Source organism: Mustela lutreola, chromosome 1, assembly GCF_030435805.1.
Source record: "Mustela lutreola isolate mMusLut2 chromosome 1, mMusLut2.pri, whole genome shotgun sequence".
Taxonomy (NCBI): Eukaryota; Metazoa; Chordata; class Mammalia; order Carnivora; family Mustelidae; genus Mustela; species Mustela lutreola.
In genome coordinates, this window is record NC_081290.1 from 8,791,175 (window position 1) to 8,804,767 (window position 13,593).

The following is a 13,593-nucleotide window of genomic DNA, read 5'->3' on the forward strand; positions in this document are numbered from 1 at the left end:
TCAGCTGGCATAAGATTGCCAGTGGTGTGATTAAACAGAGCAAGCACCAGCTTGTGCTTGCTGCCTGCGAGTACGTGTGCAATCCAGAGACAACAAAAATTTTGCCTCACTTGACAAGATGGTATTGCTGGACTCTTACATTTAGACCTTGCAAGTGCCTGTGTTAGAGTAAATCAATGAGTTAGAAATGCAGTAAGCTACCACTTCTAATGATCTGGGGGGAGGAGAAGCAATGAGGAGCAGGGCTCCCTTGCTTGCTCCTGAGGACAGGAACAGGGACAGTAGAAGGGAACTGCCGCCCCACCGTCAGGGGGCTGGAGAGCTGCTAATTCAGGGAAACCAGAATTTCACTCTTTGGCTTTTCCTAGAATGCCTACCTTTGGTCATGGCCAAATGGGGCCTTTGACAGCAGAATTTTACCAGAAGCAGAATTTTATTCTAGGGAGAAATGCCTGGGCCATGGGGGTATCTTGGCTCCGGGCTCAGGAGTAGAAGGCAGGCAAAGAGATGGATGATTGATACCGCTAAGAAGGCAATTCTTTGTCTACAACAGCAAACAAGGAGTCTCTTTTCTAAGAGCTGACAATAAGTGTTCCATTCGATCCACCTAAGCAAGAGTGGGGAGAATTGGGGAAAATGCCAACCACCTATGAGATCTTAATCAGCTTATGCTCTCAGATGCAAACGGCGAGTCTGCTGCTCTGAAGTCATGTGCACTGACGTGTACTTCCAAAGCCAAGGCCATGACCCTCAGTCACCTTAGCAGCAGTCCAGTCAGAAATCTGAGTCTCCCAGGTCACCCCTCTTCATGCTGAGGTTTCTACACCCCTAATCTGATCCATCTCCTGCTCTCCTGGTCCTCTGTCTCCTTTGTCACTTGAGGCTTTCTCAAGAAAACATCCCTCTCTCCACAGCTTCTCTTTGAAACTTCTCGGTCTTGCTCTATACAAAAACATGAGGCTCCCCAGAGGACACTGCTTCCCCCAGGACCTCTCAAGAGAAGGCTCTTCTGGTTCTTTGAAAGAATTAATAAAATTGATAAACCCCTGGCCCGACTTATCAAAAAGAAAAAAGAAAGGACCCAAATAAATAAAATCATGAATGAAAGAGGAGAGATCACAACTAACACCAAAGAAATACAAACTATTATAAGAACATACTATGAGCAACTCTACGGCAATAAATTTGACAATCTGGAAGAAATGGATGCATTCCTAGAAACATATAAACTACCACAACTGAACCAGGAAGAAATAGAAAGCCTGAACAGACCCATAACCAGTAAGGAGATTGAAACAGTCATTAAAAATCTCCAAACAAACAAAAGCCCAGGGCCAGACGGCTTCCCGGGGGAATTCTACCAAACATTTAAAGAAGAACTAATTCCTATTCTCCTGAAACTGTTCCAAAAAATAGAAATGGAAGGAAAACTTCCAAACTCATTTTATGAGGCCAGCATCACCTTGATCCCAAAACCAGACAAGGATCCCACCAAAAAAGAGAGCTATAGACCAATATCCTTGATGAACACAGATGCGAAAATACTCAACAAAATACTAGCCAATAGGATTCAACAGTATATTAAAAAGATTATTCACCACGACCAAGTGGGATCTATTCCAGGGCTGCAAGGTTGGTTCAACATCCGCAAATCAGTCAATGTGATACAACACATCAATAAAAGAAAGAACAAGAACCATATGATACTCTCAATAGATGCTGAAAAAGCATTTGACAAAGTACAGCATCCCTTCCTGATCAAAACTCTTCAAAGTGTAGGGATAGAGGGCACATACCTCAATATCATCAAAGCCATCTATGAAAAACCCACCGCAAATATCATTCTCAATGGAGAAAAACTGAAAGCTTTTCCACTAAGGTCAGGAACACGGCAGGGATGTCCATTATCACCACTGCTATTCAACATAGTACTAGAGGTCCTAGCCTCAGCAATCAGACAACAAAAGGAAATTAAAGGCATCCAAATCGGCAAAGAAGAAGTCAAATTATCACTCTTCGCAGATGATATGATACTATATGTGGAAAACCCAAAAGACTCCACTCCAAAACTGCTAGAACTTATACAGGAATTCAGTAAAGTGTCAGGATATAAAATCAATGCACAGAAATCAGTTGCATTTCTCTACACCAACAGCAAGACAGAAGAAAGAGATATTAAGGAGTCAATCCCATTTACAATTGCACCCAAAACCATAAGATACCTAGGAATAAACCTAACCAAAGAGACACAGAATCTATACTCAGAAAACTATAAAGTACTCATGAAAGAAATTGAGGAAGACACAAAGAAATGGAAAAATGTTCCATGCTCCTGGATTGGAAGAATAAATATTGTGAAAATGTCTATGCTACCTAAAGCAATCTACACATTTAATGCAATTCCTATCAAAGTACCATCCATCTTTTTCAAAGAAATGGAACAAATAATGCTAAAATTTATATGGAACCAGAAAAGACCTCGAATAGCCAAAGGGATATTGAAAAAGAAAGCCAACGTTGGTGGCATCACAATTCCGGACTTCAAGCTCTATTACAAAGCTGTCATCATCAAGACAGCATGGTACTGGCACAAAAACAGACACATAGATCAATGGAACAGAATAGAGAGCCCAGAAATAGACCCTCAAATCTATGGTCAACTAATCTTCGACAAAGCAGGAAATAATGTCCAATAGAAAAAAGACAGCCTCTTCAATAAATGGTGCTGGGAAAATTGGACAGCCACATGCAGAAAAATGAAATTGGACCATTTCCTTACACCACACACAAAAATAGACTCAAAATGGATGAAGGACCTCAATGTGCGAAAGGAATCCATCAAAATCCTTGAGGAGAACACGGGCAGCAACCTCTTCGACCTCTGCCGCAGCAACATCTTCCTAGGAACAACGCAAAAGGCAAGGGAAGCAAGGGCAAAAATGAACTATTGGGATTTCATCAAGATCAAAAGCTTTTGCACAGCAAAGGAAACAGTTAACAAAATCAAAAGACAACTGACAGAATGGGAGAAGATATTTGCAAATGACATATCAGATAAAGGACTAGTGTCCAGAATCTATAAAGAACTTAGCAAACTCAACACCCAAAGAACAAATAATCCAATCAAGAAATGGGCAGAGGACATGAACAGACATTTCTGCAAAGAAGACATCCAGATGGCCAACAGACACATGAAAAAGTGCTCCATATCACTCGGCATCAGGGAAATACAAATCAAAACCACAATGAGATATCACCTCACACCAATCAGAATGGCTAAAATCAACAAGTCAGGAAACGACAGATGCTGGCGAGGATGCGGAGAAAGGGGAACCCTCCTACACTGTTGGTGGGAATGCAAGCTGCTGCAGCCACTCTGGAAAACAGCATGGAGGTTCCTCAAAATGTTGAAAATAGAACTGCCCTATGACCCAGCAATTGCACTATTGGGTATTTACCCTAAAGATACAAATGTAGTGATCCAAAGGGACACATGCACCCGAATGTTTATAGCAGCAATGTCCACAATAGCCAAACTATGGAAAGAACCTAGATGTCCATCAACAGATGAATGGATCAAGAAGATGTGGTATATATACACAATGGAATACTATGCAGCCATCAAAAGAAATGAAATCTTCCCATTTGCGACAACATGGATGGATCTAGAGCGTATCATGCTTAGCGAAATAAGTCAAGCAGAGAAAGGCAACTACCATATGATCTCCCTGATATGAGGAAGTGGTGATGCAACATGGGGGCTTAAGTGGGTAGGAGAAGAATCAATGAAACAAGATGGGATTGGGAGGGAGACAAACCATAAGTGACTCTTAATCTCACAAAACAAACTGAGTGTTGCTGGGGGGAGGGGGTTTGGGAGAAGGGGGTGGGATTATGGACATTGGGGAGGGTATGTGCTTTGGTGAGTGCTGTGAAGTGTGTAAACCTGGTAATTCACAGACCTGTACCCCTGGGGATAAAAATATATGTTTATAAAAAATAAAAAATTTAAAAAAAAAAAAAAGAGAGAAGGCTCTTTTTGCTTGAACTCCATCTACTTTAGTATCTAGGTCTCTTTTACTTCCAACATATCTCTTCTTCATGCTCTTTTTTTTTTTTTTTTTATAAACATATATTTTTATCCCCAGGGGTACAGGTCTGTGAATCACCAGGTTTACACACTTCACAGCACTCACCAAAGCACATACCCTCCCCAATGTTCATAATCCCACCCCCTTCTCCCAAACCCCCTCCCCCCAACAACCCTCAGTTTGTTTTGTGAGATTAAGAGTCCCTTATGGTTTGTCTCCCTCCCAATCCCATCTTGCTTCATTGATTCTTCTCCTACCCACTTAAGCCCCCATGTCGCATCACTACTTCCTCATATCAGGGAGATCATATGACAGTTGTCTTTCTCTGCTTGACTTATTTTGCTAAGCATGATACGCTCTAGTTCCATCCATGTTGTCGCAAATGGCAAGATTTCATTTCTTTTGATGGCTGCATAGTATTCCATTGTGTATATATACCACATCTTCTTGATCCATTCATCTGTTGATGGACATCTAGGTTCTTTCCATAGTTTGGCTATTGTGGATATTGCTGCTATAAACATTCGGGTGCACGTGCCCCTTTGGATCACTACGTTTGTATCTTTAGGGTAAATACCCAATAGTGCAATTGCTGGGTCATAGGGCAGTTCTATTTTCAACTTTTTGAGGAACCTCCATGCTGTTTTCCAGAGTGGCTGCACCAGCTTGCATTCCCACCAACAGTGTAGGAGGGTTCCCCTTTCTCCGCATCCTCGCCAGCATCTGTCATTTCCTGACTTGTTGATTTTAGCCATTCTGACTGGTGTGAGGTGATATCTCATTGTGGTTTTGATTTGTATTTCCCTGATGCCGAGTGATATGGAGCACTTTTTCATGTGTCTGTTCGCCATCTGGATGTCTTCTTTGCAGAAATGTCTGTTCATGTCCTCTGCCCATTTCTTGATTGGATTATTTGTTCTTCGGGTGTTGAGTTTGCTAAGTTCTTTATAGATTCTGGACACTAGTCCTTTATCTGATATGTCGTTTGCAAATATCTTCTCCCATTCTGTCAGTTGTCTTTTGATTTTGTTAACTGTTTCCTTTGCTGTGCAAAAGCTTTTGATCTTGATGAAATCCCAGTAGTTCATTTTTTCCCTTGCTTCCCTTGCCTTTTGCGTTGTTCCTAGGAAGATGTTGCTGCGGCAGAGGTCGAAGAGGTTGCTGCCCGTGTTCTCCTCAAGGATTTTGATGGATTCCTTTCGTACATTGAGGTCCTTCATCCATTTTGAGTCTATTTTTGTGTGTGGTGTAAGGAAATGGTCCAATTTCATTTTTCTGCATGTGGCTGTCCAATTTTCCCAGCACCATTTATTGAAAAGGCTGTCTTTTTTCCATTGGACATTCTTTCCTGCTTTGTCGAAGATTAGTTGACCATAGATTTGAGGGTCTATTTCTGGGCTCTCTATTCTGTTCCATTGATCTATGTGTCTGTTTTTGTGCCAGTACCATGCTGTCTTGATGATGACAGCTTTGTAATAGAGCTTGAAGTCCGGAATTGTGATGCCACCAACGTTGGCTTTCTTTTTCAATATCCCTTTGGCTATTCGAGGTCTTTTCTGGTTCCATATAAATTTTAGCATTATTTGTTCCATTTCTTTGAAAAAGATGGATGGTACTTTGATAGGAATTGCATTAAATGTGTAGATTGCTTTAGGTAGCATAGACATTTTCACAATATTTATTCTTCCAATCCAGGAGCATGGAACATTTTTCCATTTCTTTGTGTCTTCCTCAATTTCTTTCATGAGTACTTTATAGTTTTCTGAGTATAGATTCTGTGTCTCTTTGGTTAGGTTTATTCCTAGGTATCTTATGGTTTTGGATGCAATTGTAAATGGGATTGACTCCTTAATATCTCTTTCTTCTGTCTTGCTGTTGGTGTAGAGAAATGCAACTGATTTCTGTGCATTGATTTTATATCCTGACACTTTACTGAATTCCTGTATAAGTTCTAGCAGTTTTGGAGTGGAGTCTTTTGGGTTTTCCACATATAGTATCATATCATCTGCGAAGAGTGATAATTTGACTTCTTCTTTGCCGATTTGGATGCCTTTAATTTCCTTTTGTTGTCTGATTGCTGAGGCTAGGACATCTAGTACGATGTTGAATAGCAGTGGTGATAATGGACATCCCTGCCGTGTTCCTGACCTTAGCGGAAAAGCTTTCAGTTTTTCTCCATTGAGAATGATATTTGCGGTGGGTTTTTCATAGATGGCTTTGATGATATTGAGGTATGTGCCCTCTATCCCTACACTTTGAAGAGTTTTGATCAGGAAGGGATGCTGTACTTTGTCAAATGCTTTTTCAGCATATATTGAGAGTATCATATGGTTCTTGTTCTTTCTTTTATTGATGTGTTGTATCACATTGACTGATTTGCGGATGTTGAACCAACCTTGCAGCCCTGGAATAAATCCCACTTGGTCGTGGTGAATAATCTTTTTAATGTACTGTTGAATCCTATTGGCTAGTATTTTGTTGAGTATTTTCGCATCTGTGTTCATCAAGGATATCGGTCTATAGCTCTCTTTTTTGGTGGGATCCTTGTCTGGTTTTGGGATCAAGGTGATGCTGGCTTCATAAAATGAGTTTGGAAGTTTTCCTTCCATTTCTATTTTTTGGAACAGTTTCAGGAGAATAGGAATTAGTTCTTCTTTAAATGTTTGGTAGAATTCCCCCGGGAAGCCGTCTGGCCCTGGGCTTTTGTTTGTTTGGAGATTTTTAATGACTGTTTCAATCTCCTTACTGGTTATGGGTCTGTTCAGGCTTTCTATTTCTTCCTGGTTCAGTTGTGGTAGTTTATATGTTTCTAGGAATGCATCCATTTCTTCCAGATTGTCAAATTTATTGCCATAGAGTTGCTCATAGTATGTTCTTATAATAGTTTGTATTTCTTTGGTGTTAGTTGTGATCTCTCCTCTTTCATTCATGATTTTATTTATTTGGGTCCTTTCTCTTTTCTTTTTGATAAGTCGGGCCAGGGGTTTATCAATTTTATTAATTCTTTCAAAGAACCAGCTCCTAGTTTCGTTGATTTGTTCTATTGTTTTTTTGGTTTCTATTTCATTGATTTCTGCTCTGATCTTTATGATTTCTCTTCTCCTGCTGGGCTTAGGGTTTCTTTCTTGTTCTTTCTCCAGCTCCTTTAGGTGTAGGGTTAGGTTGTGTACCTGAGACCTTTCTTGTTTCTTGAGAAAGGCTTGTACCGCTATATATTTTCCTCTCAGGACTGCCTTTGTTGTGTCCCACAGATTTTGAACCGTTGTATTTTCATTATCATTTGTTTCCATGATTTTTTTCAATTCTTCTTTAATTTCCCGGTTGACCCATTCATTCTTTAGAAGGATACTGTTTAGTCTCCATGTATTTGGGTTCTTTCCAAACTTCCTTTTGTGGTTGAGTTCTAGCTTTAGAGCATTGTGGTCTGAAAATATGCAGGGAATGATCCCAATCTTTTGATACCAGTTGAGTCCTGATTTAGGACCGAGGATGTGATCTATTCTGGAGAATGTTCCATGTGCACTAGAGAAGAATGTGTATTCTGTTGCTTTGGGATGAAATGCTCTGAATATATCTGTGATGTCCATCTGGTCCAGTGTGTCGTTTAAGGCCTTTATTTCCTTGCTCATCTTTTGCTTGGATGACCTGTCTATTTCAGTGAGGGGAGTGTTAAAGTCCCCTACTATTATTGTATTATTGTTGATGTGTTTCTTTGATTTTGTTATTAATTGGTTTATATAGTTGGCTGCTCCCACATTGGGGGCATAGATATTTAAAATTGTTAAATCTTCTTGTTGGACAGACCCTTTGAGTATGATATAGTGTCCTTCCTCATCTCTTATTATAGTCTTTGGCTTAAAATCTAATTAATCTGATATAAGGATTGCCACTCCTGCTTTCTTCTGATGTCCATTAGCATGGTAAATTCTTTTCCACCCCCTCACTTTAAATCTGGAGGTGTCTTCGGGCTTAAAATGTGTTTCTTGGAGGCAACATATAGATGGGTTTTGTTTTTTTATCCATTCTGATACCCTGTGTCTTTTGACAGGGGCATTTAGCCCATTCACATTCAGGGTAACTATTGAGAGATATGAATTTAGTGCCATTGTATTGCCTGTAAGGTGACTGTTACTGTATATGGTCTCTGTTCCTTTCTGATCTACCACTTGTAGGCTCTCTCTTTGCTTAGAGGACCCCTTTCAATATTTCCTGTAGAGCTGGTTTGGTATTTGCAAATTCTGTCAGTTGTTGTTTGTCCTGGAAGCTTTTAATCTCTCCTTCTATTTTCAATGATAGCCTAGCTGGATATAGTATTCTTGGCTGCATGTTTTTCTCGTTTAGTGCTCTGAAAATATCATGCCAGCTCTTTCTGGCCTGCCAGGTCTCTGTGGATAAGTCTGCTGCCAATCTAATATTTTTACCATTGTATGTTACAGACTTCTTTTCCCGGGCTGCTTTCAGGATTTTCTCTTTGTCATTGAGACTTGTAAATTTTACTATTAGGTGACGGGGTGTGGGCCTATTCTTATTGATTTTGAGGGGCGTTCTCTGAACCTCCTGAATTTTGATGCTCGTTCCCTTTGCCATATTGGGGAAATTCTCCCCAATAATTCTCTCCAGTATACCTTCTGCTCCCCTCTCATTTTCTTCTTCTTCTGGAATCCCAATTATTCTAATGTTGTTTCGTCTTATGGTGTCACTTATCTCTCGAATTCTCCCCTCGTGGTCCAGTAGCTGTTTGTCCCTCTTTTGCTCAGCTTCTTTATTCTCTGTCATTTGGTCTTCTATATCACTAATTCTTTCTTCTGCCTCATTTATCCTAGCAGTTAGAGCCTCCATTTTTGATTGCACCTCATTAATAGCTTTTTTGATTTCACCTTGGTTAGATTTTAGTTCTTTTATTTCTCCAGAAAGGGCTTTTATATCTCTCGAGAGGGTTTCTCTAATATCTTCCATGCCTTTTTCGAGCCCGGCTAGAACCTTGAGAATTGTCATTCTGAACTCTAGATCTGACATATTACCGATGTCTGTATTGATTAGGTCCCTAGCCTTCGGTACTGCCTCTTGTTCTTTTTTTTGTGTTGAATTTTTATGTCTTGTCATTTTGTCCAGATAAGAGTAAATGAAGGGGCAAGTAAAATACTAAAAGGGTGGCAACAACCCCAGGAAAATATGCTTTAACCAAATTAGAAGAGATCCAAAATCGTGAGTGGGGAGAAAGGGGATAAAAAGAGGTTCAAAAAGGAAGAAAGAAAAAAAAAAAAGAAAAGAAAAGAAAAAAAAAAGAAAAGAAAAGAAAAGAATTTTTAAAAAAAAGAAAACACCTAAGAAAAATGTAAAAAAGAAAAAATATATATATTAGATAAACTAGTAAAAAATCGTTAAAAAAGAAAAAGGTAACAGTTAAAAAAAAAAAAAATTTTACCCGAAGGCGAGAAAAAAAAAAAAAAAATGAAAAAGAAAAAATTAAATTAACTGCAAGACTAAAAAAAATCACAGGAAAAAAGCCATGAGTTCCGTGTTTGGCTTTCTCCTCCTCTGGAATTCTGCTGCTCTCCTTGGTATTGAAACCGCACTCCTTGGTAGGTGAACTTGGTCTAGGCTGGATTTCTTGTTGATCTTCTGGGGGAGGGGCCTGGTGTAGTGATTCTCAAGTGTCTTTGCCCCAGGCGGAATTACACCGCCCTTACCCGGGGCCGGGGTGAGTAATCCGCTCGGGTTTGCTTTCAGGAGCTTTTGTTACCTGAGCGCTTTCCGTAGAGTTCCGGAGGACGGGAATACAAATGGCGGCCTCCTGGTCTCCGGCCCGGAGGAGCCGAGAGCCCAGGGCCCCACTCCTCAGTGCGCCCTCAGAGAACAGCGCCCAGTTACTCCCGTCTGCCTGACCTCCGGCCGCGCTCCGAGCTCACCGAGCCTGCGACCGGTTCAAGGTAACACGGAGCTGCGAGCTTACTGTCGGCTCTGTCTCTGTAGCCGGCTTTCCCGTTCCAATACCCGCAAGCTCTGCGACACTCAGACACCCCCGATCCTTCTGTGACCCTGCGGGACCTGAGGCCACGCTGACCCCGCGTGGGCTTCGCCCCGGTTTAGCCTCTGGAGCGATGTCCCTCAGCGGAACAGACTTTTAAAAGTCCTGATTTTGTGCACGGTTGCTCCGCCGCTTGCCGGGAGCCGGCCCCTCCCCCCGGGGTCTATCTTCCCGTCGCTTTGGATTCACTTCTCCGCCGGTCCTACCTTTCAGAAAGTGGTTGTTTTTCTGTTTCCAGAATTGCTGTTCTTCTTCTCTTCGATCTGCCGATGGATTTTCAGGTGTTTGCAATCTTTAGATAAGCTATCTAGCTGATCTCCGGCTAGCTGAAGCAGTCTCAGCTTGCTACTTCTCCGCCATCTTGACTCCTCCCCCCTCTTCTTCATGCTCTTTGAAAAGCCATTGTTCCTCTGAAGTACACTTTATCCAGCTCTAACATCCCTCATCCCTACTTATTCCTGCCCCATATAGAAAATCTGGTCGTTCTCCCTCATTTTTGATGACTTGAGACCCAGCATATCACCTTGCTCTCCACCATTATCTTGACATTTATCATTTTCCATAGTTTCAACAACTGCATTAATGATCCACAAGTAGCAGATCGATTACCAAAATAGACCAGTTATCCATCTTTCTCTGTATTTATGTCCTTTGCAATGTGATGTTCCAACTCTTCCTATCAAGAAATGAAGTCTATTTCCATACCCTATTTTCATCTGGGCTGATCCTATGACCTACCTTACAGAAGCAGTGATATTGCATGGTTCCAAACCTGGGCCTCACGAGGCCTCCATACATCTACCTTCTCCCAGCTACCATGAGCAGAAGCCTGGGTTAACCTTCCAGAGAATGGAAGGCCACATGCAGCAGAGACAAGCCATCCTAGCCAAGGCCAGCCTCAGCCAGCCAGCTCCCGGCTAACTTAGCAGCTGACCATACGCTCTTGAGCAAGCTCAGCAGAGAAAGGCTGGGGCTGGCCCAGGTCAACAGACTCATCCAGTCAACCCACAGGCTCCGTTGCTGACTTCATCCAGAAGCCCTTTTTACATAGAACACATGTTGCATATGTATATACATATACATCTAAATATACATTTATAGACATCGTATTCTACTGGCAATATTTCTGACCAATAGTCTAAAGTATTAGAAACAGCAACCAAACCAGAATAACGCTTTGCAAAGTAATAACTCATATTCATAAAATTTTCTAAGTTATAAATGTTTTCATAGTTTTCATATGTATTACATATGCATATCTCATACACACAGCCACACACACACACACACATACACACGCAAATGCTCCAAATTTCCCTTGTTAGGAAAAATACATTAATGTACTTCTCTGTTAATATTTTTTGACCAGTAGGCTTCAGTCTCACTAACTGAGCTCATTTGGGTAACAACCACGATAGCCATACTGCAAAACCGCAGAATATTTTCAGTTCTAACCGACCTCCAGCGTAACACTGAGCAGATCCATTCATTCTGCAGTATTTTACCTGAGCTCACTTTACCGTTCTCTATACCTGCTCCCTTGCGAGCAGAACAAAGTAAATAACAAATTAAACAAGGATTCTTACTTCTGTTTTTCAGTTTGGAACTCCTCCTGAGCTTTGCACAAGTTCTCTTTAAGGCTGATGACTTGGTCACAGGATAAAGGTGGAGAAATGTAAGTCCCGTTGACTTGTAGATCATCAAAGCACAGCTTCCTGAAGGCATAGGAATCATCACAGCAGTGGCCCACACCAGCATTGATAGGCTCTGCCTCATGTCTTCTGCATAAAGCTCCAAGAATTAGTTTTGCCTTTCTCAGAAGAGAATTAAAATAAGAGTCATAAGGTTTTGGTCATATATATATATATATATATATATTTTACTCCATAGAAAATAAGACTCATAAATATTCTCAAATTCTGGTTTCTGCTAGTTTCATATGGATTTCACTGTTTGGGAAAAAGCAGGAGTGTCAGATGCAGCCTGGTTCCCAGACTTGTCCTCCCTCTTCCACCCATTTTCAAGTGGAGTTCACTTGGACTGCACCTCCAGGTTCCTTCCCATTCCAGTTTGCAGACTAGTGTTGACTTAAGGTAGGAGTTTCTTATGCACTTTTAAATTAAAATCTAGCCTCAAGTCAACAGCACTGCAACTTTGACTCAGATGTATAACTGATGAGTGGAGCTCTTACTTAAGAAACTCAAATCCAATTTGTTTCTATTTTTATAACTGGGCAACTGTAACGACCACAGAACTTGGCATATGGTAAATGGTCTATGAATATTTATTGAATGAATAACTGATGATGAGAGAAATTCTTGGATCCTATTTCAGTTACCTCCTTCATTTCCTTGTCCTCTTCTAGAACTGTCACTTTGCCTGCTCCTTGTGTGTCTGATTCTTATCCTGATGTTGCCTGCCTATATGCCTTTCCAAGTATGACTCCCCAAACTCCCAATCATTTATGTATTGGGGAATGAAGTAATTGAAGCCAGTAAGCATCAACATTTCATGTATGAGTTTTTCTATTTTAAATGTGCAGTAACCATAGAGATCACCTAAAAATAAGGCTTTAGAAACAATATAAGTCTAATTGAAAGAGTTCCCCAAGGAAGACATTACTAGATAATAAAAACTTATAATAAAATAAAAGTTAGGGTTAGATAATAAATTTTTTTAAATCTGCAATCAAAAAAATGTATTTTATCAGAAGAAGGACCAATTTCGCATAAACAAGATGTTCTGTCAAGAACAGAGGTTAGAGAAAGCTGTCACCAAATAAGAATTCCATAGTGTTAAACTAATATCACTTGAGAGAGACCTAAAGAGTACATCTTGGAGACTTGAGCATAGAGGTCCCTAGAGGGATGCTCTTCCTTGTGAGGAAGACATAATTTCTCATTCCTCAGGATAGCCCGGAAGAAATATCCCTTAAGACCATCCCTTCCCTTCTTCTGATTCTATTTATACAACTACCCACATTCTCATTCAACTTCCTAAGTATTTTGATTCAAGAAAAAGTGTAGTCCAGCTATTAGGACCAATTATTGGAAAGACATTTCTCATTGTAAATGAACATTGGAAAGATATTTCTCATTGTAAATGAACACACAGGTGGTATTCTGTCTAATAAATTTAGAACTTGTGAGTTTGATGTGAGATAATAAAAAATATAAATATTTGATCTTTGACACCAATTCCTGGCAAAGTTCTTCTGAAACCCTTGTAAATTCTTAAGTGATAAGAGAACTAGGAGCATCTTTTTTTCTAATAAGGAGATTCTAGGTGGACTTCTGGGTGGGGGCTGGTTCTCGGAAAGACCAAGTCATGACTAGGAGGTTGAAATTTCAGCCCCACCACCACCACCCATTCTCCAGAGAGGGGAGATGGGCTGGGAATGAGTTAGTAACTGATCATGTATACATAAGGAAACTTTTCAAAATCCCAATAGTATGGGGGTTGGAGAGCTCCCAG

General features: G+C 40.6%; 1 protein-coding gene across 2 annotated transcripts in view; it reads right to left on the minus strand.

Moving 5' to 3' along the window:
* The window catches only part of LOC131823230 (alpha-fetoprotein-like), a 63,150-nt gene that overhangs the window by 13,824 nt on the left and 35,733 nt on the right, over positions 1-13,593 (minus strand). For both annotated transcript variants that reach the window (XM_059159325.1, XM_059159334.1), the window contains one exon: positions 11,706-11,929. In XM_059159325.1, coding sequence (XP_059015308.1) covers positions 11,706-11,929 — 224 coding nt within the window. The remainder of the gene's footprint in view (positions 1-11,705; positions 11,930-13,593) is intronic.